Source organism: Python bivittatus, unplaced genomic scaffold (assembly GCF_059951505.1).
Source record: "Python bivittatus isolate LINGU-HERP-01145 unplaced genomic scaffold, Pbiv_v1 ctg000070_np1212, whole genome shotgun sequence".
NCBI lineage: Eukaryota > Metazoa > Chordata > Lepidosauria > Squamata > Pythonidae > Python > Python bivittatus.
In genome coordinates, this window is record NW_028277034.1 from 35,696,113 (window position 1) to 35,720,207 (window position 24,095).

General features: G+C 36.2%; 1 protein-coding gene across 6 annotated transcripts; it reads right to left on the minus strand.

Moving 5' to 3' along the window:
- On the minus strand, positions 1-24,068 carry LARP7 (La ribonucleoprotein 7, transcriptional regulator). 6 transcript variants are annotated; one of them, XM_088132968.1, is made up of 13 exons: positions 23,434-23,762; positions 21,789-22,004; positions 20,927-21,027; positions 20,754-20,837; positions 18,671-18,835; positions 17,765-17,873; positions 17,201-17,560; positions 16,388-16,526; positions 12,191-12,348; positions 10,312-10,433; positions 8,301-8,460; positions 6,771-6,862; positions 1-2,837 (listed from the first exon to the last, which is right to left on the minus strand). In XM_088132968.1, exons 2-13 carry the CDS (start codon positions 21,985-21,987, stop codon positions 2,757-2,759), a joined length of 1,770 nt encoding a protein of 589 aa, XP_087989094.1. In that variant the 5' UTR covers positions 21,988-22,004; positions 23,434-23,762; the 3' UTR covers positions 1-2,756. The 6 variants fall into 6 exon arrangements, with proteins under 6 accessions (XP_087989094.1, XP_087989091.1, XP_087989092.1 ...); XM_088132965.1 differs by lacking the exon at positions 23,434-23,762 and adding an exon at positions 23,994-24,068 and having other exon boundaries at positions 95-2,837; positions 17,201-17,563; XM_088132966.1 differs by lacking the exon at positions 23,434-23,762 and adding an exon at positions 23,879-24,002 and having other exon boundaries at positions 95-2,837; positions 17,201-17,563.
- Positions 24,069-24,095: the final 27 nt, after the last annotated feature.

Here is a 24,095-nt window from a genome sequence, read left to right on the forward strand (position 1 = left end):
TGCATTAACGAACAGCAATGCATATCATTTACACTTTAAAGTAGCAGAGATAAAGAAGTGAATAAAATGCTGTCAGAATCCAAACTGGTAAAGGTACTTGTTTAATTTGCAATAAGATGCAGAATATTGGCTCTAAGCTTCACAAAGACACAGGGTGTTTTGAATCTGGAGACAGAAGATTCACTAAGGCTGACTAAATAGAAACCCTGAAACATCCTGAATTAATTCTCCAAAAAATGGCAGAGTTCAGCAAACATTTAATGGATTAATAGTACCAAAATAAGATTTTATTTTATTCCAATCAAGAGATTGACTGAAGTTACATTTCAATCATTTTAGAATTCTTAAAAAGATTCTGAGCAATTTGCCTACAAAAAAAGAAAATGCAAGTGCTCATGTTCCATAGTTTATATATAAATGTATTCACTGCATTGGGCTTTGTGTGTTTTGTACAAAATATACAATTTGTTAGTATACAATTTGAAGTATAGAAATCCCACACTAGAGTGCATACATCTATCACTATAACCTTCACATTCGCAAAATAATCCCATCATGTAGAAAGAAAACACATTGCTACAACAAATCTGGAGCTCTTCTGTAACCTGAGTTCTTTACTGTATACATGTTGAGTCCAGGCAATTATAATTTATTTGGAAGCCACAGATTAAAAGCACTAGGGCTATATGCATTTTGAAAATGATTAGGAATAAGAGTGTTGAACTTTATGCAAACATAATACTTCTCTGCTATTTATGAAAAAACAAAATTTAAGGCTTCTTTGCCAGACTGGAAAAAAAAAGTGTCATTGCTTTAAGGAATCTACTGATTAGAGTTAATTCAGTTCTAAATATAAAGCAGTATCAATGAAGTACTGCAATTTTTTGTCCTGGCCCTGTTGTGATCCATCAGAAAGCAATCTGTTATTTTCTACATACTATAAATTATAACTACTTACTTTAAAATGTATACTAAAATCTTTAGTAAAGTGACTTAAAATACAGGATATAAAACCTTACCAAAGCACAGTCTACACTTTCAAAAACCATTAATTAAAAAAAAAGTAGTTCAGGCTTGATATTTTAACCAATGTTAAAATATGTTAAGGGATGCATGAACATAAATGCAAAACTTTAAAGTTCTTAAAGACTTAGTTCTCCTGTGATAAAGACATTTTCTCACTCTGTGTTCCCTGCTCCCCCTTTAGTAAATGGAGGAACTTGTCTATTGATAGCTTTGGAACATGTAGAGTTTAACAACTAAATTTTCCAGAATTAGCTAGTGCTGATAGTGAGCTACTTGAACTTTTAAAACACATGGAGCTACTTATATGATTGCTTGTGTTGCTGATAATGTCAGAATGTCAATGGTTGAAAAACTAAAATGTTTTCTGAATTATTTTACATATATTTGTCTTAGATCAGCACAGGATTACTAGAACTTATCTTCCCTTCTTATTGTTCTGACAGAAAACACATATAAAACTTAAAACAAGAAAGAGCTTTTTGGGGGTTTTGTTTGAAGCATCACAAGAACTTGCAGGAGTCTTATGAAGTTAAATGAAAATACCATACAGGACATTAGTGTGTAAAAATACAGAATTTCCAACCACTAAGGAGAGGGGTGAAATTACATAAAACCTTACATGGAGGCATCATATAATGTAACATCTGTATCCTTCTCTCTCTGAGAGCTTAAGGGAAAGTGGATTGTGTATACCATTCTAATAGATTCTTAAGAAGTTAATGTCATACCAGATAAAAATAAACAGGAAAGGTGAGACCCAAGCCATCCTGACTGAGTCCATCAAGATGGGGCCATGCAATCTGGCAAAGTACTAGTCTTGTTTTAGTGAGTTTGAAAATATTTAATGAAGGCCAGAAGAAATAATGCTGATTACATCATTCATATTCTATAAACTATCCTGTCATAGGTAGCATTTAAGTATATGGCTATGCCACTGGAAAAGTAAAAGTATACTTCTAAAACTATGGGTTGGATCCAGAAAAAAGATTTTCCTGCTTGTCCACAAGAAAGAGGATGGAATGCTCTTTTATGCAAATTCTCTTTTGTGTATTTCTTGTGATTGCAAAAAAACTGCTCCAGAAGACTGGGGGGAAATTTATGAAAGCTGGCTAATAGGGGCTGTAAGAACTACTAACAATGCTTTGCCTATTATGAAATGAAGGTTCACAGGCTCCTTTATTCCATACCAAAAATGGAAGAACTATTTTGGGTTACAGGCAGAAAATATGGTGCTAAATCCATGCTTCTTAATTGCAAGTAACTTTGATACTGCAGATGGAATGATACTGCTGGTGTACAACTTAATTTTGATTCCATCTATAGGTCAAGTTTTCTTTAGTGGACTACCCAGGCAAACCTGCATAACTTGTTACATAAAATATTTAATTTCTTCTCTTCTCCCACATCAGAAAGCAAGAAAATATTCCATTTTTAACAGTCCTTTAGGATGAATTTTAGGGTCTCTCATTCCAATTTATTTTAGGAAACAAATATTATTTCAATTTTTTATTGCATTCTTACAACAGTTTATAAAAATTCAGTGTGCTAAATATTTGTGCAAAAATACATACAAGAGTTTGTTCAATGCATTCTTTCCAAAGAGGCTCAAGTAGTATTCCATTCTATCAAATTCAGCACAATTTCATTTGTCTGACTGCATTATGAAACAATCAGATACTTTATCATACATTTATTTTCTCTCTTTATAATATTTCATGTAAGTCATAAATTTACTCATCCTCAGAGAAACGGATATGCTTGCTTATCTCTTGAGTCTTTGCCAGTCTCATTTTTTCAGCTTTTGCTATCAACTATAAAAGAAAAATAAACAAAAAATATTACATTACTATTTTAATTCAGAAAATATGAAGATTATCCATAAAACTACCATTTGCAACTAAAAACTTTAAAATCAAGAACAGCCCAATTACAGGTACAGAATTTTAATTTCCTTGATTTTAATGAGACATGGCTTACTTTTAACAATTTTATGCCTACTACTGCTCTTCAGGCTGCATCTCCTATTTAACAAAATCCTTTAAAAAGTTGGGCTACTTAATCATTAATTTTATCCTCAAATATTAAAAAAAAAAATCTGCAGAAGCTTAGTGAGCAATATGGGCTTATCAAATAAGAAAACCTTAGTAAGCAACATTACTGAATGGGGATTCAAACATGTTTTTTCTGGACCCAATTAGTCTGCCACGCTTTCATAATCTTAGCAACTTCCAGAAGGACTGAGGAATTCTGGAAGATGCAGTCTCAAAGAAAAATGTTTTACAAAACAATCTATAGTTTTGGATTTAATCAATTATGTAATTGTGATTTGGATGCCATACTATGAAAATACTTGCTTTTTAAATATGAATTTTTAATTTGTCTTTTTACATATCCCCAAAATCTAAGTTTGGCAACTTTGCAAACATTAAAAAAAATTGTAACTAGACAGTGCTGATAATCTCCAATAAAATCTTTTATTAAAAATGCCAAGTTTATTGATAAGTCTTAGTTTCTACAAGCAGTTAAGTTAATTCCCAATAGGATGAAAAGGCAATTCAGCTACTAGCAGCAATAGAACAATTTAATTTAATATAAGTGCATTAAGAACTTTAATAAGTTTTATGACTATAATTGTTGATGATTGGTAAGGAGACAGGAAACTGGGGTCACACATGTTAAAAATTGAGCAAAACCTCTGATATTCAATAGACAATTTATGAAGTGAGGATAATTATACAGATAACTAGATATATGGATAGATAATATTTATAAACCATCTGCTTTTATCTCCAGCTTACTCCTCTGAAACATCAAGCATAACAAAATATCAAATAATATTTAATATTATTAAACAGTTTAAGTCAAATGAATGTTTTGCAGAGTTATTTTTATCACTAAAAGAGGGCACTGGCAATTAATTTATCATTTATATTAATTTATTAGAATTGTTTAATTTTAGGTAAAATTGTTTACATGATTTCAGAAGCTTTCCCTTTAAATCATTGTGTTCATGGAAAACAATGCTTAATATACTTGAATAATGGCAACTTTTTTTCCAATGGCCATAATCGCATTTCATTGAATAGCAACAGCAGATGGAAACATTTCTTTCATTCCATACCTAGGTAGAAGATAGAAACAAAAGCTACATTTTCCTGGGTGGATTCCATACTGAAGTCATTGAAAATCCACCTACCTACTGATTCAGGAAGACAATTTCAGCCAACAGTATTAAAGTGGTCAATGGTTATGCAAATCTTACAGGAATTAACAGCACAAAAAATAGTGTCAATAAGATCCCAATGCTTGAATCATTATGGTTGCATGTACTCAAAATGTAAAGCAATTTGAATAACAAGTAGGATGCAGGATTCTTCAGATTTTTGAGGTTAATGATTTAATACCTAGCTTTGAAAATCCCTTTGAAATGTACTAGCTTTCAAAAGCACCCATTTTTAACAGAAAATCGCTTTAGAAATTATGCAGCTAGGATTTGCTTTTGGACCCAGGTTATCCATTAGTTTGATACACAATTTATAATACTTTTGAAAATAATGTCTAATTCTGACAACACAGTCCTTAAAAACTACTCCAACTCAGGATCTGAAAATCAAACTAACAGAACCTCATTAGGTTTTTATTGTTGTCTAAATTTACTATTTCTTACTATAAAGAAGACCAAACTACTTTCAGGCAATGTATGGCCTGATAATTCTGGTACAAAGTTAAATGATTGAACAATAAAGTAAACGCTTCCCTTAACTCTGGTTGCAAAGGGAGATGTATAATCGTTGTAAGAAACAACATGCTATTGGATGTCCATAAGAACATGCTATCTATAGGTATTTCTCGCTTAACAACAGTAATTGGGACCAGAATTTCTGTTGCTAAGCAATGCAGTCATAAAGCATGATGTCACATAACCACATTGCTTAGCAATGGCAATCTCTGCAGTCCCTGTTGCCGTCGTTAAGTGAGGTTTTCAGATCGTTAAGTGAGGACCTCCTTGCAACTTCCTGCTGGCTTCCAACAACCAAAGACAGAGGGGAAGGTGGCTTGGAAGCAGGTAAGTGGCTGCTGCCAGGTGAGAGAGGGTGCACGAGGGTGCATGGGTAGCTTGCAAGGTGCGGTGTGAGTACAAGGCTCAGGGAGAGTGCGCGGGTGGCAGCGAGGTTTGGGAAGGGTGAGGGTGTGCAAGTGGCTGGGGAGGTGCGGTATGAGCGCAGCAAGGCTCAGGGAGGGCACACAGACACCTGGGGAGTTGCAGCACAAGCACAGCAAGGCTCAAGGAGGGTGTGCAGGGGGCTGGGGAGGTGCAGTGCGAGTGTGGCAGGGGTGGCTGCTGTCAGGTGGGGGAGGGTGCACAAGGGTGTGTGGGTGGACGGCAAAGCGGGGCACAAGCACAGAGGGGCTGGGGGAGGATGCACAGGTGGTGGAGACTTACCCGAGCGACTTGCGACGTTCCCTGCCAGCTTCCCCATTGACTTTGCTTGCGGGAACCAGAACGGAAGGCTGCAAATGGCAATCATGTGACCGTGGGACACTGCAACTGTCATAAGTGCAAGCTGGTTGCCAAACACCCAGATTGCAATCATGTGACCACACGGGTGGTGGGATGGCTGGAACTTTGAAGACTAATTGTAACTACCACTCATTCAGCGCCGTTGTAACTTTGAACGGTTGCTGAACGAATGGTGATTAACCAAGGACTACTGGTATTGTTATTGGACTAAACTTCTTTTTATGTACTTCTCCTAATTACCCTGATATTGTCAATTTAGTTTTGAATATTTGAATACCAATTCCCTTGTGCTGGTTAATGACCACAATAAAATTTTTCCATTTCAGTTACTGGGCTGGTGTTCGTATAGTTTCTCCAGTATTCCTCAAACAGTTTCAACAAATACAAGTCTTGAGATATGTCAGAGACTAACAAATGTATTACTATATATGCTTTTACAGCAGAATGTGATGATGGAAAGTTTGTACAGTAACAAATTTGTTCACCTTTGAGATAGCACATAATTCTACTAGAGATCCACTGAACTATCTTGAAAAAATAAAGCTGCCTTATATTGATTAATAGTTCCAGCAGTGCTAGACAGATCAATTATGCCTAGCTCACCTGGTTTATTCTGATTGGCCTCAAAAGTATCAGTGCAACTGAGTTTTAGCATTTCTTTTTAAATGAATGAAACCTGGTTACACGCAGAAATGGAAGGAATTACGTATATCTACAACTGAAGAATGGATAGTGAAATTAATGGAATTGACTGAGATGGGGAAACTGAAGTAAGTAAGTAAGTATGGTTAAGTAAGTAAGCATGGTTAAAAAAACAACTTTGGCTTTGTTTCTACCTGGAAACTGATTTTGGACTTTTTGCTTGAAACTGAAAGAAATTAAACTTTAATTTGGAGGGTTTGATGACTGTTATTTTTTATGGCTAAAGAAATACTTTGTATTAGTTTAAACATTAGAGTAAGAGATGAATGTATTATACATTTATACCTTACCAAAGAAAGTTGGAAGTTACAGTATCTTTTTTCTTTCTTTTTTCTTTTTTTTTTTGCACTTTAAATTTCATTCCTTTTCTGATCTTCTTTTTTTAACCTTTTTTTTCTGTTTCCTTTTATTTTATTCTTTGTTGAAACTCAATAAAGTTTTTTGAAAAAAAAAAAGAATGAAGCCTGGGATCTTATTAAAATCTATACATGAATTAGAAGTTCCAGATCATTTATCTTACTTTTTCTGTGCCCCGCTTCTTTTCTCTAGGTTGATTAAGTTTAGCCTGCCGATCCACCAAGATCTTCTGCCAGTATCTTTGTTCATGATCACCTTAATACAAACATATTGAACCAAAGTACACAACTTTACTTAACATGGCCCTGTGTCAATATATTATTATTATTCTTAAATTAAAAAGATGTTCTTATCATGCCTATAAAAATACAGAAATGTGTGCACATGAATAGCATTAAACTGTGGCTGGTGATATGGGCAGAAAGGGTGTTAGTCCAAAAGCACATAAAGTTGTATGCGTAAGCGGGACTCCTGATAAGCCCATTTCTAAATCTTTACCCTAAACACACAAAAATCTTTAGAAGCCACCAGACATGAGACTTTGGGAGTTGAAACTGTCATGCATATCCACTTCCCCCATGATAGTTTATTCTTACTTGAGTGTAAGTGACTGACATCTATAGCATATTTCTTAAAAAGAAAACATTTCATATCAGAGAAAAAGCTACAATTCTTTTCAGGTTATACAATGTGCATCTTTCTTTCTTTCTGTTTGTTTCCTTGCTAATTCTGTACTGCATGAACAAATAAAAATAGACCTTCTGAGTATGAATACTGTCTTGAAAACCTACTAAAAAGAGTGGGGGAAGAAGCAAAGAGCAAACATAAGAACTTAAAACATGTTCCTGAATTTATATGCACAGAAATATGACTAAGGGGAAGGGAGATGAAATACAGAATATATATAAATTTGAAAAATCACGATTGTAAAAGATAAATGAAATCTCTAATTATTTTGCTCCCTTCCATCGGAGATCATTTTATTGAAAGATCCCCTTTTTAAACTCTTGTAACTGACATATACATAGGGCTTAGCATTTTAAAAATAAGAGCTAAAAATTACAGGTAGTCCCCGGGTTAAGAACACTCAGTTTATGGACGACCCAGTTAAGAATGGAGCCTATTGTAGCAAAATTTGAGATAAATACACAATGAATTGAGTTAAATAACCAATGGTTCGAGTTAATTACACAATACTACTTAAACCGTATTATACAATACTGGCTTACATATGAATTTGATTTAAGGACAGACCTTGGGAACAGAACTCATTCTTAAACTAAGGACTACCTGTAAAGGAAAGCAGGGGAAAGATAGGATCTGAATTTTTACTTGTTATGTAATAGTTTGAAGAGTTGGTAAACAATCTATAATGAGGGTATAAGGAACAGAGTGTTCTTAATCAGTTTGTATATATACTACTGGGCTGCTCTGTATCATTCTAATTTAAAAGGGTATATCTAGCAGTTGGCATTCCAGACAAATTTTAATCGCTATTGCCAGTGATTTCCTTTTTAACAAAGGGAAATATGTGGCTTAAGCTCCAGACACAGAGAAGTGACACTAGCTAGATTTGAAAAAAAAAAAATTCTGGGGACAAATACCAGAATACAGAAAGTCATAACCTAAACAAGTGTATTTCCAAAACCAATATAACATGTGCACACCACATAAATATGCATATAAACCTCACCTGAAAGGATCTCAAATTTCCAGTTGTTCTTTGTCTGCAGCTCTTTATGTGAGTTTATTAAAATTTGTGCATCTCCAGGTGTTTTAAGCCGCACATGACATTCTGTATCTCCTTCCAGCAGATCAACATAAGCAACATTAGCTAGTGTTGTTAGCAGGTCCTATGATGAAATGGATGCACCACATAAGATACATTTATTACTAACATTAATTTTTATCTACTTGTTAAGGAGAAAGGGGAAGGAAAATAACAGTATTATTTAATCACACGGTGGTGACTAAAAAAAGAAAAAAATACAAAGCAAATGCTGCAAATTTAGAAAAATATAAAGTACAATATGATAATGCTCAAAAAGAGAGTAAGAATTCTGTCTTTATCTCTGTGGAATATTATATTTGTTCCTATCTCCTTCCATCTCTACCTCTCTTCATACAGTGCTGTAGCACTCTAAAATCCAATAGATTAGGACATAGATTTTCAAAATATGTAGTTCTAATCAGTAGACTTTTCATTTTCATGCTTTTTGTCAATTCATGTTTGTATGCTGTATGCACTGTAATATCAGCACAAAACAAATTAAATAAATAATATGATTACAAAAATGTGTATGCCATTGCTCTGTCAAACCAGTCTTAGTTACTCTGTCAAGTAGGTCAGTTTGCAACATTTGTCCACGGCCAATGAGTGAACTGCACAGTAATAACAAAGGTTACCCGTTTCCAAAAACTAATTCTATAGCTGGCACACACTATTTAAAATGCTTTATTTACTGAAATTAAAATCTTCTATCATTCAGTTCTTTAAGCCCTGCACATCCAGATGTGAATCTCAATAAACGTACTGTACTGTAATTCACAAACAGAAGCTGGAATAATAAAAAGTATCAACTTATCTGGTATACTTTTCCAGCTCTGAACATATAGCCTCCATGAGCAATTACAGAGAGATTTAAATGTTTAAATATTAAAATTGTCTTACAAATAATTTCAGATGATAAATCTGGCAAGATTAGGACTACATACATTCATAGAATAGCAAGACAAAAAAAATTACATTATATATTTCCTAGGCAATAATTATAATATTTAACATCTTAAGAATTTATATTGTTCAAAGCAGTTTGTTTGTATAAATACAGTTCACTAAGTGTTATTATTCCCATGTTATAGATTGGGTAGAAAAGACTCAGGCTGAAAGACAGGAGCTTCTAAAAATACCTAAAGAATTACCAAGGAACTATTCAAACTGGCAGATTTTCTATTTCATGGCCATAGCTCAGACATATCAACTCTCTACGCAGAACTTTTAAAAAGATTCAAAAGGATAGCTGAATGCTATCAACAGTTTTCAATATTCTATCATAGAAAAATAACAGTTATTTCATGTTAAGAGACTATAAGAGTTATTTTCTGTCCCTGAAATATACTACTAGTTCGCATTATATGTTGGTAGTTGCATATTTCAGACACTGAATATGTTTTTTAAAAATGCTTGATGTTCATAGACACATATTGGATCTGACATTGAAGATACCACAGAAGAGAATTCAGATGCAAACTGATGTGGAGATCTAACCTCTTCAATAAAATTTACGAGCCTATCTGCACTACACATGGAATACTCATTAGAGCACAAAACATTTTCTATATAATATTATAGCTAAAATGTTAAATATTATAACAAATATAAAAAAGGTATACATGATAAGCACCAGAACTAGACATCAGGAGCTGTCATTTCTCAAATCACAAAAGAAAATTTATTCACCTCTTAAGAAATAAGGACAAATTATGACTTTTTAAAAAGGTAATTGTACAGGCAAGCAACTCTTTATAGTTAAACAGTTTGAATTCTTTCTTTGAAATAAACTCAGTCTACTTTTTCAGTTAAATAATCCAGGAGTAAAGTTTATTCAAGATACGCGCATCACTAGTTGACAATCAGACTTTATTCAAAGTCATAAAATTCCAAGATATAGATAACTGCTTCTCTAAGATTACTGAAGCATTACCTTGATGTGCTTCCTGCCTGGCAGTGGGTCAGTACTAAGGATTTTCACAATCACCCCACTCTCAAACTGGGGTCCCATTGTATGAATCTTCTCAGCAGGAGCTAAACCATCATTGCTGACAGCTGTTAATTTGAAAAGGAGAACATTAATGGAAGGTCTTAATTTGGTCTCACAATAAATAAAGTTTTTACGATTTCATATAATTGGAATGTAACAGTGTTGCTAGAAATAAGTATGTTTCTTTTAACAGTTTGGCATGCACATATCACTATTGGTAGTGTAAAGACCTACAATATAATACTTAAAGAATTCTAAATGCTACCACTGTACTAATTATATACTTAAATATTTTAAACTAGGTAACTTCTGTAAGTATTCATAATTTTATTGTGGTTTTTTTGAAGACAGCATCTTTATATGCATTGCTACTGAAAAGCATCATGACAAATATGTTTACTAACATTATCAATTTAGCTAATTTTAATTTTTAAAGTTAATTGCTTCTGCAAAGAAATATCTATGAGAGACCTTTCAGCCTTTTCTGAATAATCAGTAACTGCAGACAAGTTTGATTCTTCACAATTAAATTGCCAGAAAATAAAGTTAAAAAATTATGTGTGTAATCGATACAGAAACAGACTGCTACACTTGAATACAACACAATTTTGTGATTTTAATTATTTGAAAGTGGAGTTCAGGCTAATTAAACTGTACTTTTCCACCTCTAAAACTGCAAAATCTACCAACTGCATCCAAATGAAGAAACAGTTATACATTGCCAAATATATATATATATATTAAGAAACTGAGGAACTATGAGCACATGTTCAGTCTAGGAATCTGTTTTCATTACTATAACTGAGCTCAAGGTTCTTTTATCTACAGCCCATTCTAATGAAAGGAGACACTCAAAACAGCTTAAGCAAGAATATGGGAATCTTTTAAATTAAATTATTACTAGTGTTAAACAAGCAAAAGACTACTGCAAACAATAAACTGCCCACCCTAGCTAAAGGAACCACAGAAAAAACTGAATACTTCCTAGATTTCTTCAACAGTGCTTAAAAATAGTTCACTATTTCTAATGATTTCTATTGAGGCACAACTAACACCTGGCTAATTGATTACAAGACGTGTACCAACATTAGCACTGCAGGCAAATGTTGCCAAACCATAGTTTAGCAATATTTGTGTGAACAGAAAGGAACTCATGTAAAACATCAGTATTTCCCTCCACTGTCCTCCTGTACATTTACAAATAAAATAGCATGATGTTTTATGTTGATCATTCTAGCTTGTTCACCAGGAATTGTGTTTTAAAATAAACTGCCAATACCATGTGATAACTAAATCAAGGTTTATAGTAGATAAAGCAAATTGGGGAAACACATTTACAAATAAAGACAATTAGTATTTCATGAATATCCAGGAAGTACAAAAAGTGAAACTCAGCAAATAATTTGTCCTCAGAGGAAGAGGGGAGGGGACAATACCAAGACTTTTTTTTTTTTTGGTCAAAGTAGTCAGCCTTAATTGATGTTCTCCAGTTGTGGTAGACTACAATGGATTCTATTCCTCACTAGTAGGGTCACTGGGAAATCTTGCTTTGCAGCTACACGAACTCTTTCCTGTTCTATCAGCAAATACATGTTTTTCTATACAATGTGAACATCATTTGCTAGAAGGTCCTAAGATAAACAAGTGTTCAGTATCCAAAATCTATCTTCACTCCATGGAAGTCTGTGTTATTTTATTAAAATACACCAATTCTGTAATAAAATTGTTAAGATCAGGTTCACACATTTCCTATCCATCTTATTCTTAAACCACAAGCTGTTCTCCTTAAAAAGAAACAGAAGAAATTCACAATTATCTTTACATTTGCCATTTCTTGTTGCAGAGTCATCTGGTGTACAGACATCTGTTTCCATTGCTCCAAAAGTCACAGTGTTTGTTTTGGTCATTGCTTTTTTCAGAGATGACATGCTTGCTTTCTGTAGGGTCAAATACTCTTGCTTCAGCTGCATCCACTCATTCCTACAGAGATGGAGATTGAAAAATGCTAATGCAAAGGTTGGAAATGACGGGAAACAAAGCAACAAATTTAAAAAGAGTGGAATTTCCTTATATAGGGGTGCAAGGTTCCTATTTCTCAATATGGCATAACTGCTTCTATGATGATTTAAAAGAAAATAAGACTAAAACACTAATTCATACAGCATGAGTGTGTGTGCGGGCGCACATGTGTATATGACTTTTTGAAGTTCTATAGAAGTTTTCATTTGACTTTAGAGACCTGAATTTACTGAAAGCTTATATATTTGAGAAAATTAGTGTAACCATCAGAATTCTGTGTCACCTATTAAATAATTCTTTCAGATTTGTTTCTGAAATAGTAAAAAATGTGATTCAGTTTCTAGTGGATCACTTAATATCTATTGGTTGATAGGAGTCTTTCCAGGAATGCTAGGCTAGATAGATATTGGATTGATCTTAAAAACACAAGCAACTGTGCACATTTGGTATCTGTACACAGAGATTAGTTATGAATTAACTGTTTAAGAAAACTTAAATATAAAAGTTTGCTTGTATATTCACCCATACTAGAGATTAGAAGACCAAAGCCTGAACACTCCTGTAACAAGCATTCATACAGCGACTGTTTGAAGTTACAGTGGTGCTGAATGAATGGTACTTATGACAGGTCTTTGAAGTTCCATCCGTCCCAGCACCCCGATGGTCACATGACCACGAACTGGTCACTTGGCAAGTGGCTCGCACTTCCAACGGTTGCAGCATCCTGTGGTCACATGATCGTGATTTACAACCTTCCCTGCCAGCTTCCCATAAGCAAAGTAAATGGGGAAGCCAGCAGGGAAGGTCTCAGGTCACCCTGGTAAAACCCTTGCACCCTCCCTAGTCTGGCAGCAGCCACCCTCAGCCTAGCCTCATTTGCACTGCGCCTCACCTTACGGGCCACTTGCACACCCTTCCCTGCCCAGCAGCAGCTATTCTCAGCCCCACCATGCAGGCCACTTGTGTACTCTCTCCCGCCCAGCAAGAGTCACCCCCAGCCCTGATTGTGCCTTACCTGCCTACCAGCCTGCTTGCCACCTGGGACTCGCTTAACAATCTGTGATCCTCACTTAACGACGACAACAGGAAGTGCCAGGATTGCCATTGCTAAGCAATGCAGTCATGTGACATCATGCTTCACAACATCGCTTAGCAATGGAAATTATGGTCCCAATTACCATAGTTAACCAAAGACTACCTGTAGTCCATTTTTTATTTGCTATTATTGATTAAAGAACTAAACAGTGATGTCTGGATTGCAGCTATTTTTCTAGACTGAGTAAAATATCATTCAAGTAATGGTTACTGAACTATAGGAGGGATATTTTATTCAATATAATCCATTTTCTTTACTTGTAACAAGGTACAATTGGGGCACAGGAAAGAGGAGAATTTCATATTTACACTATCAAGTTTTCCCTAGCTACCAAAACCCTTTCTTAACATACATTAAAAAAAAAACCTAAGTATTTTACAGTAACTAAAAAGAAAAAAGTTCAATAAAAAATAGGTTACAAGCATATGAGAACCTTCTGCAGGAGGAATTTTCTCAGCATCTCTCGAATAAAATCGCTCGGAAACTTTCTCAGTTGGACGCTGGCTTTGTTGCAGGTCCGGTGAAGATGCCTAGAGAGGAGTCTTGCCTGTTATCTGGGAACGGTTTGACCTGTTGGACCTGAGGAAGTGGACAGGGTCCTTAGGGTTGTGAGCTCAGCCACCTGCTCTTTCGATCCATGCCCATCCTGGCTGCTTAAAGCGACCTGGGAAGTGTCACGTGGTTTTAGCAATGGTTAATACTTCCATGAGTGAGGGGGGTTTTTCTTCGCCTCTTAAGGAGACTTTGGTTTTCCCTCTCCTCAAGCAGCCATCACTGGACCTCATTATACTGGACAATTTCCCTCCAGTATCTAACCTCCCCTTTTTGGGGAAAGTGATTGGGAAGGTGGTTGTGCAGCAGCTTCAGAGGACCTTGGATGAAGTGGATTATCTGGATCCCTGGATCCCTTTCAGTCAGGATTCAGGACTGGGTATGGGATGGAAACCACATTGGTTGCACTTTTGGATGATCTCTGGCGAGGACGGGATGGGAGTTGTGCATCCATCCCTGCCCTACTTGACCTCTCTGTGTCTTTCGATACCATCGACCACTGTATCCTTCTGGATTGGCTCAGCGGATTCGGGGTGGACAGCACAGTGTTGTGCTGATTCACCTCCTTCCTCTGGGGCTGATTTCAATTGGTGGTGGCTGGGGAAGAGGGATCCCACCCTCAGCTCCTGTTATGTGGGGTGCTGCAGTTTGGTACTCTCCCCCCTCCTATTTAACATGAGGCTACTGGATGATCTCATCCATTGCCATTGGGTGAGCTATCATCAATATGCTAATGATACCCAATTATACATCTCTGCCCCTGGCAAATTAAGTGATGCTGTGAATATCTTATCCCAGTGCCTGGAGGCTGTGAGGGTCTGGATGGGGAACAACAGGCTTCAGCTGGACCCTGGCAAGACTGAGTGGTTTGGGATTTGGGGCCTTCTGGTTCTAGGACTATGCCATCTTTGGTGCTGGATGGGGTGGCACTGCTTCAGACAGACCCTGTGCACAATATGGGGGTCCTCCTGGACTAAAGGACCAGGACCTGGACTCAAAGAGCAGGTAGCAGTCGTGGCTGGGAGGGCCTTTGCTGCTTCATATTGTGTGCCAGTTGCACCCGTTTCTAGATCAGGGGCCTCTGCTCACTGTCACTCATGCACTGGTCACCTCCCGTTTGGATTTCTGTAATGCGCTCCACATGGGGCTGCCCTTGAAGAGTATCCAGAGTATTCTGCCCCCGGAGGTGCAATTGGCCCCCTCACTCCTGGCCTTCCGTAGGGCTTTGAAGACCTAGTTCTGCCACTTGGCCTGGAGTGGGGAGGGAATACCTCAAGCATGAGGATGGCTAGCCCCATATAGGCCTCCTGTCTTCAGCCTCAGATTTTTCATTTTCTTGGACTCTCCTTTCCCTTTTTTAGAAATGTTTTTAAATTGATGTTTTATGTATTTATATATATTTATGTTTTTAATGTTCTGTGTGAGTCGCCCAGAGTTCCCTCATTGGGGGGAGGTAGGCAGGTGAGAAATTTAATAAATAAATAAAATAAACCCAGAAACTTCAGCTGGTGCAAAATGCAGCGGTGCGGGCAGTTATGTGTGGCCCTAGGGCGGTACATGTTATACCTCTGCTCCACAAGCTGCACTGGTTGCCAGTTTGGTTCTGGGTCCAATTCAAGATGCTGGTTTTGACCTTTAAAGCCCTTCAAGGCATGGAGCCAGGTTATCTGTGGGACTGCCTCTCCCCAATTACATCCACCCACCCCATCAGGTCTGGCAGAGAAGGCATGCTGCGGGTCCCGTCTGCCAGGGAATTACTTTTGGTGTGTCCCAAGAGGTGGGCCTTCTCTGCTGTGGCACCCACCTTTTGGAATCTTCTCCCTGCAGAAGTGAGATTAACTCCATCCCTTTCAACATTCTGCAAGTCTCTCAAGACCTGGCTATGTTATCAGGCCTGGGGTCCCAGGGAACTGGGGAGATTGTATGATGGCTCACTTACTGTAGTTAATATCATCCTCTCTGTTTTGTGCTTTTCATAGTTATTTTTTAATTGTGACTGTTTTTATGTATTTATTGTTTTTAATTATGTGTCGTACACTGCCCAGAGTCACTTTTATGTGAGAGAGGCAGCTATATAAATATGATAAATAAATAAAAATAAATAAATTATGGGACAAGAACTGCAGGACCAACTGAGAAATTAAAACAAGTTAAATGGTTAAGGCTACTTGGCCATCTACAGCACTAACATTTTACAAATCATTAATTCAATCAGAGAAAATGTTAAAGGCTTGTTATCTCACCTTCCTGGTCAACCAGGCAGGCAAACATTCCATCATTTTACCAGAAACAGTAAAAATTCCAGCTATTGTTCTATAAGATGTCAAATAAATCCTGTATATTTTAACATACTTTGAGAGAATTCTCAGTGGAATAACTTCTTCTCCCATCTTATGTCTCTCTTTATGTTTCTTCTTGTGTTTTCTTTTAGACTTTGAAAGAGAGGTTTCTTTCTTATCACCAATCTCTCTCTCTTCTTCAGTAGAAATTTCTAAATAAAAATGGATTAAAGTTATTATAAACAGCTTACAAGGAGTTCAAGTCAGTTTACTTGGCTCTCTCACATGAAATATGCTTTTTTTCTTATAACTGAAGTGATGAACTTCATGACTGAACCTTGGTTTCTCCAACCCTAGAGAGATGCACTGAAAATGGCATTATGATTAGTTTAAGAAATACCTGGCATCCTTCTTCACTACATAGTAAAATCCTCTTTTTAAATCTAACATTAAATTTCTAGCCTAAGAATCAAATGTAAACATCTTGACTTTAGGTCAGATAATGAGATTTTCTGCAATTTTCCTCTTCCCTACCTCATCCTCTCCACCAGATACTTAAAACAGATTATAGGGGTATAGAATATAGAATATTCAGCATTTGTTCCACTGTCAGAACCACATCAAAGGAATGGTAACAGTGGATCCAACCTATAAATTATACTGGAAAAATTTAACAAAATACCTTCATTCTTCTATTTCCTTTTTTAAATATACTTCTATCATTCCAAGAAACAAACGTACAAAAAAATAGGATTTCCTCTCCTCTTTCAAACTGGAACAAAATTTCCATTCTCTTCTGCAAAAGCATCAATATCCCAAGAATTTTTCTTCCAAACTCTGATCTTGATTAGGAAATCATTAAGAAAAATTAGTAATATGAAACTACCTTTGGAATCCTCCAGGCCTTCTGCTGATTCCTCCTTTGTAGAATGAACATTATCTTTCTGAGAAATTTTCTTCACTTTTACAACTGACATCTCTCCATCACCAGAGCGACTCCGCTTCCTCTTTCCTGATCTAGTTTCTCCTAATCCTGAGTTTTGTGTTTTATCAAGTTTCTTTTTTTCTTTCTTAGAGGAGTGTCGTTGGATTTCTGACAATTCTGTTTCAGAACTTTCTGATATTGTCCTGTGACTTTTTGTGCATTCTGCAGAAATAGCCATATATAAGTCTTTTGCTCCAGTATTTGTTTGCTGGCTGTTTTCCTTTTTTGTTTTAGATTTTTTCTTTTTCTTCTTCTTCTTTTCTTCTATGCAAAACAACAAAAATTACCTCAGTATTCTGAATGAATTACATTTTTGCCCTCTTTGCTTCCAAGGAGAATATAGAAATGTTTATGGCTATCTGCTTCATTTCCTCCCACAATATCTCACAACTCCCCTACCAGAGGAAGATTAAGGAATATAACCGAATCCACAGTCAAAACTGAAAGTATCAAGGTTATACTCACCAACTACAGCAGAATCACTTGTAGGCAATGTGGGAACAGCTTTGTTTTTTACTGTTTTAGGAAACATACCAGGTTTTCTTGGTGCATCTTCTGGTGGGTTATTCAAGAACTTAAAATGCAAAAGCCAGATAACGTAAGACAGCAACTACTAATTAATAATATAACAAAATCACTCCAGGTCATCTTACAAGCATATATATTCATTCTACATGAAATATAATATTACAATTTATTTTTTTGCTGAACACTTTATGGAATATATTGTACTTTCTCATGCTATGAACAATTTAAATGCATTATATTTAAATATCTTTGTAGTGCTAATCCAATTAGATATTTAAACATACAATCTGTGATACAATAATAAAAATTTGCATTAGGCTCAAAAGGGCTAAATTAAGACTGAACGATAGTACTTAAAAACAGTTCAACCAAATTTACCAGCCAGAATAAGCTAGTTAGAGTGCATTTAAAGATATGTTTTATGTAATTATTCCAAGTATTATGATTTAATACCTTAAGTTACTTTGCGGAATAAACCTTACTAAAATTGTGAGACTCATTTTGGATAATATGCAAAGGATTGACAAACAAGTTCAACAGTGTCAGTGACAAGAACTGGAAGCTATTTAACATTATTCATTCAGAAAGTATTTTTTTTTAGAGTTCTAAATCTTTAATGGACACTATTAAGACATTTTCAATATAGTACAATACTTCCCCTCAGATAACAGATTCTGTATTTTCAAGTTCTACTGCATGTACATTGTAACCACTGAAAATCTTCCATTACATTACAAAAGGTTTTTATAAAAACAGTGTTTTTTATAAAAGCTACAATTATATATCTTAAAGTAAATAAATTAGTTAAAAATAAAACAATCTTTTCAGTTGCTTATAACTGACCTCAATAGCTTTTTCTGCTTGTTCTTTTGTTTCAAATTCCACAAACGCAAATCCTTTGGGGTCTTTGGAGGTCTTATAGCGAGGAATGCTGACATAAACTACATTGCCACATTTTCCAAATACCCGTTCAATCCAACTGTGGCTGACATTTTTAGGAAGCAATTCCTATAGCAAAAAAGTAACAGCAGACATAAAGCTACATCTCCATATATGTACACACACAAAACATGCCCACTTGGTATGCACATTTCTGCATGAATCATTATACTAATATTGTGATTAAAGTAGCAATTAAGTGATATGCAAACCCAGAAGTGTCATGAATATGACATTTTGTTTATTACCAATTTTAGCAGAGAAATACTTTCATACACATATATAATATCAAGGACAAATTTATATAATCTTAAGCAATTACCTGAAGAATACAAAACCATACTAAGAAGGTCTGAAAAAGAAGTTACTATGAGACCATTATCCCTTAAAATACTATTAAATGTTTGAAGGAAAGCTCAGTGGTGGCAGCAGTGGCTTATGATTTTTGTATTTCACAAAATAATTAATCTTTTGTCCTATGCATAAAAAAACCCGAATACAAAGTTGGGAATTATCTTTATTAGTTCAACAAAATGCCGTAAAAAAGTATGCAAGCTTACACGTTTTTCCAGAAACTATAATATTTCTAGATGTAGAAGAAAACATTCTACTTCCCCACACTGTCCCATAAATATATACTGATGAACTATTAGTGTGCTTGAATCTATATGAATCTATAACACGTGCTTGGCTAGAGGGTTCTAATTGAAGGTCTGCTAGAATGAGTTGCAGTTTCTCATTCATGAATAGAACTGTGAAAGAGAAAACAAAGCAAAGCAGCAAAAGATCAGAGAAGACAACAGTTGCAGCGAACAGTAACAATTCAGTGGATGAAAATAAGGTAGAAGATTTAAACAAGACCAAAGATTTCACAGAAATCTTTCAAAGTTAAGCCAGATATTTTTCAACACATATGCAACTGCACTAAGGAAGCAACAAGTAAAAGATATTTGTACTAAATTTTCAGTAGTAACATAATGAGTAGAAGGAAAGTTTCAGTTTAAATCTTGAAACTGATTCAAGAAAACTAACTGGGAAATATTTCAGATAAAAACAATTGATTTATTAGGGAAGTGAAGTGGTTTAGTGGGATATACTTGAAAAAAATTAACTAAGTACTGAAGAAACACAAATATCCAATCTGGATGTCCATAATTATGTTTTAGAGAAAATCTAAATATTCAGTTCAATTAAAAATAAGTTCCTGATCTGTGTATCTTGAACATATATTCTAACCCAACTAGTGAGTTGTAAGTGCAAAAATGTACTAGAAAAAATTGCTACAGAAGTGACAAGATAAAAATGACAAAAATATAATTTTATATATTTTTACAATTATATAGAATTTAAATCTGCTTTTGGTAAAACACATTTGATGAAACTCTGGGCTTGGTAGGCAAATCTAGCAAAATGTGTACATTATGAAACTATTATTTCCACAGTTAATATTAACTGCAACTTAAGGTTTACATAAGCTAATTAAAGTGACGTTACGATGGCCAAAAGCATTTTTTCACAATTGTGGTAGTGGAAGATGGACCAGACTAATTTCATTCAATGGATGGAATGGTCCTCTATTCCATTCTGACAGGTCAGAGAGAAGGACTTAAGGGAAGGGAAACCCCTCTCCATGAATCCTGCTCCCTCAGACAAACTCTTGTCCAACTACCACTATCTACAGAGAAAAATACAGTCCCCTCAGCACTCAAAAATCGAGGATTTTGAAGCGTCTTGCTTGAAAGGAGAGAGAAGGAAGTGGTAAACACAAGGGTCTCCTGGCTTATCCTGAACCATGTTTACTGTTGTGCTAGAAGAGTGCCAAACATTTTGTGCCACTTAGCTGATACTCACAGTTCTAAATAAGGGCACTCGACAAGTGAAAGATGTTTTACCATGCCCAAAATTCTACTTGTACAAAAACCATCACAATATTTAATTGGCTGTTTCTGAAGAAAGAAAAAGTAAAAGAAAATAGGCAATATCTTACCACGTATACTGTACGACTATCCACATCTTTTGGTTGCTCACCCAAAGGTTGCCGCCTTCTGATCCTAGTTCCTTCTAAATCCAACTGTAAGATATAAAATTAAATTAAAAATCCATTCCACAGTATTTTCTCTTTTTCACCTTACAGAATAGAAACAGAGTTTTCATACTCACTTCTACAACAGATGAACTTTTAACCGCTCGTGCTATCAATTTTCTATCAGTGGTTAATTTTTTCATTTTGTTAAAAGAAACCAGAAGCGATATGTCAACATCTAAAATTAGAAGAATTAAAATCAGGATAGGAGATTGTAACAGGAATTGTGAAAACCTGGGGCACTGATCTTGGGAACTGCTTGTCAGAAGAAATCTTCCATTTTTCTGATTGGACAATGAGGGAAGAGGGAGAAGAAAAGTTGGTTTTAATGAAACATTGAAAAGAGATATTTTAGCGCAGCTGATCAGTGATAAGCCTGGGATCACTATTTGTACTTTAAATAGTCTTTACTGAAACAAAGAAGCAAGATAAATAGCACAAATAATAAAAGTCCTCTCTATTTGGGTTCTGTGACAAAGCCTGTGCTTGAATTAATTCATAATTACTCCACAATTGATTTTAAAGTTTTACTACAACATTCATTACATTTCAGATAACAACTATACATGGTTATAAAGCCGTGTATCTATCAGATGAGCTTCCAGGAAAGAATCCCGTAAAAAGAAATCCACCACCAAGAACACTTGCTACTGATTTGCATGGCACAACTGACAAAGCCTAATATATGAAGAGGTATTCCTTTCTATTATTTGGATGAACTATTTATGATTTTACAGTACAAGCATTTAAATTAGTCAGAAAAGCAACAGATAGCCAGTTGTTGTTTTTATATTTATAAACTAAATATAGTGATACCTGCCAGAACTAACAGCTATCTGTAGTAATACACATGAACTAACAGGAATTATTTTTCCAAGAGCTGCATTTCAGTAATAATGTATTTGATTACTAGTTTAAAAAAAAAAAAAACAGACTCACATCCATCTCTAGATTTTTCTATTTGTTCTCGGAGAAATTTGTCTTTGTGAAGATTAACATCGCCAAACCAGAAGTCAACTTGCTTTGCTATATCAGAAAGCACCTGTTTAACTCTAGATCTTTTCTTTTTTTCTCGTTCCTTTCTTTGTTCAGTAGTTTCTTTTTCCATAATTTTGCTTCTTATACTTTCTGTCTCCATTCCTATCACACTGTCATCTGAAAATTAATAAAGCACAATTGTCATTTACAACTTAAATGAATCCACTTTAAACTTACAACATTGCACAATAGTGTTAACTAGCAAAATAATTTAAAGGATTCATCTTTTTCTCAAAAAAATGTATAGAGAGGGAAGCCAAATTGGAGAAAGCTGCTCAGTGGGAAATAAAAGATTAAATTAGCAAATATGAAGTTATTAGTTAACAGAATAGCCTGGAAGGTTTCAGTAGTACTTTGCTATTCCACATTCCTCAGACCAGCACTACAACTGCATTTTATTCTATTTTAAAAACATAGCATTCTGGAAAAACAGTATGGCAATGCACAGCAGAAAATGTATTTGTTTGCATTTATTACAAAACACAAGCAAAGAAAGAATAGCAGTTCTTGTTGTATATACAAGACCCACAAGTACTTGCAACAATATAAATATTTAAACAGCAACTTAACATTTAAAAATAACCAGAGTTAATGGCATAATCCCCAATCGACACCTCGAAATCCTCACTGAACCCATTAACTCAGGCCCAAATAAAATATGAAAGAGAGAATCTTGTGCTACCTGAAGTGTCCGCTTCTGCCATGTGCTTTATCATGACAATTAAAGAATACTAACAGTCTTTTGGACCATAAGGCTATAATAAATCTTATAAATAATAATAACATGTTCTAAGTAAAGAAAAAAAATGCTCTTCGACATCAACAAAATTTTAACCATTACAAAGTATTCCATACAACAATCACTCTCACATCTCTTTGCCAATGAGACAGTAACAGATGCTTCATTTTAGAACCATGTGCTAGAATACATACAAATGTACCTCCTGCTGTTAGATGACCATTCACAATGATTGAGGACAGTGTATTTCCAATTATAACTCCAAGGGAAAATAAGACCACAGTTTCCCGAGAGGGCAAACATGCAACATCGATGCAACCTTTCTTATTAAGGTCTTTTAGTTTTCAATATATGAATACGCAGCTCGCTACATACATTAATGTATAGAATTCACCCTCGAAAAGTCTCTGCCCCCACCATTGTGAAAGTAACTATCCGTCCTGAACGCTTTCAAGAATCCAAAGACAATCAGTAACTGCTGGAAGCAGAATGTTCACTGTTTATCCCAGCTTACTTTGATCCACGAAGGCACTTTCTATTTTTCCGCAAGAAGTTAATGAAAACGCTCAAAAGGACTTTCAAATCACCTAATCAGGCGGGGTTGAAAATCCGGCACGGCCATTTCACAGGGCTTTCAAGTGTCACAAAGCCCTTCTTTGGCTTGGGATGATAAGAGCACGAACTTTCCCTGCTACCCCAAATCAGCCTGAAAAGCGGGGAGATGAGAAGCTGCCCGTCGCCGTCGCCTCCTCCCGCACAAGGACAGGGCGGAGGTGTGAAGAACCCAAAGAAGCTGCAGCGCCCTACCTCCAATGGGGGATCCCCAGAACTGGGCGGCGGCAGATCCTTAGGCTCTGCAGCCGGCGGAGATTTCTTGACTGCGAGTGATGGGACCTGCAGCCCAAAGTACCCGGAGTGGGGCGGGTGGGGCGTGCCAGCTCTAAACCTATGAATCGCACCAGCTCAGCGGGTGTCGAACCAAGCCCTATACATCACCCCGAGCGGTTCAGCGGAAAGACAGACCGCAGATTGCCTTTATACTCGACCCACCGTTCACTGCAGCCAGCCAAGCGAAAGAGGGCGGGCCCCACAGCACGCGCGCCTACAGATAACGTCAGCAGCCCAACGATCTCGACAGTTAAACGGGCTCCGCCCCCCACCCAACACGCGACGTGCCGATGCGGTCCTTTGGTTCAGGTTCGCCATGCGCAAAGGAGGGGAAGGGGTTAAGTCCCCCACCACTGCTTCGTACCATGTGCTCTCGAACGGGCCTGACGCCAAGAACCAAGGCGAGGGGTTCAGAGCAAGGTCATACTCAAAGCTGCTGGAACCCTTAACTCTCCCCCCCCGCCCCGTCAATAACGTACTGTAGTATTAAATGCTCGCGCGACACGCGGGAGACCCCACTCTTCCTGGATCTTATTGGCTGACTGAAAGGTCAGCGAGGCTCGTTCTGCGCAGGCGCACAC

Excerpts from the sequence above, each read along its gene's own strand:
- LARP7 (XM_088132965.1), bottom strand. The coding sequence starts at position 21,987 with ATGGAGACAGAAAGTATAAGAAGCAAAATTATGGAAAAAGAAACTACT. Across the intron at positions 21,028-21,788 it reads AGAAAAATCTAGAGATGGAT|ATGTTGACATATCGCTTCTG; the intron begins GTGAGTCTGTTT and ends TTCTAATTTTAG. Across the intron at positions 17,564-17,764 it reads AAGTGATTCTGCTGTAGTTG|AAGAAAAGAAGAAGAAGAAA; the intron begins GTGAGTATAACC and ends TGTTTTGCATAG.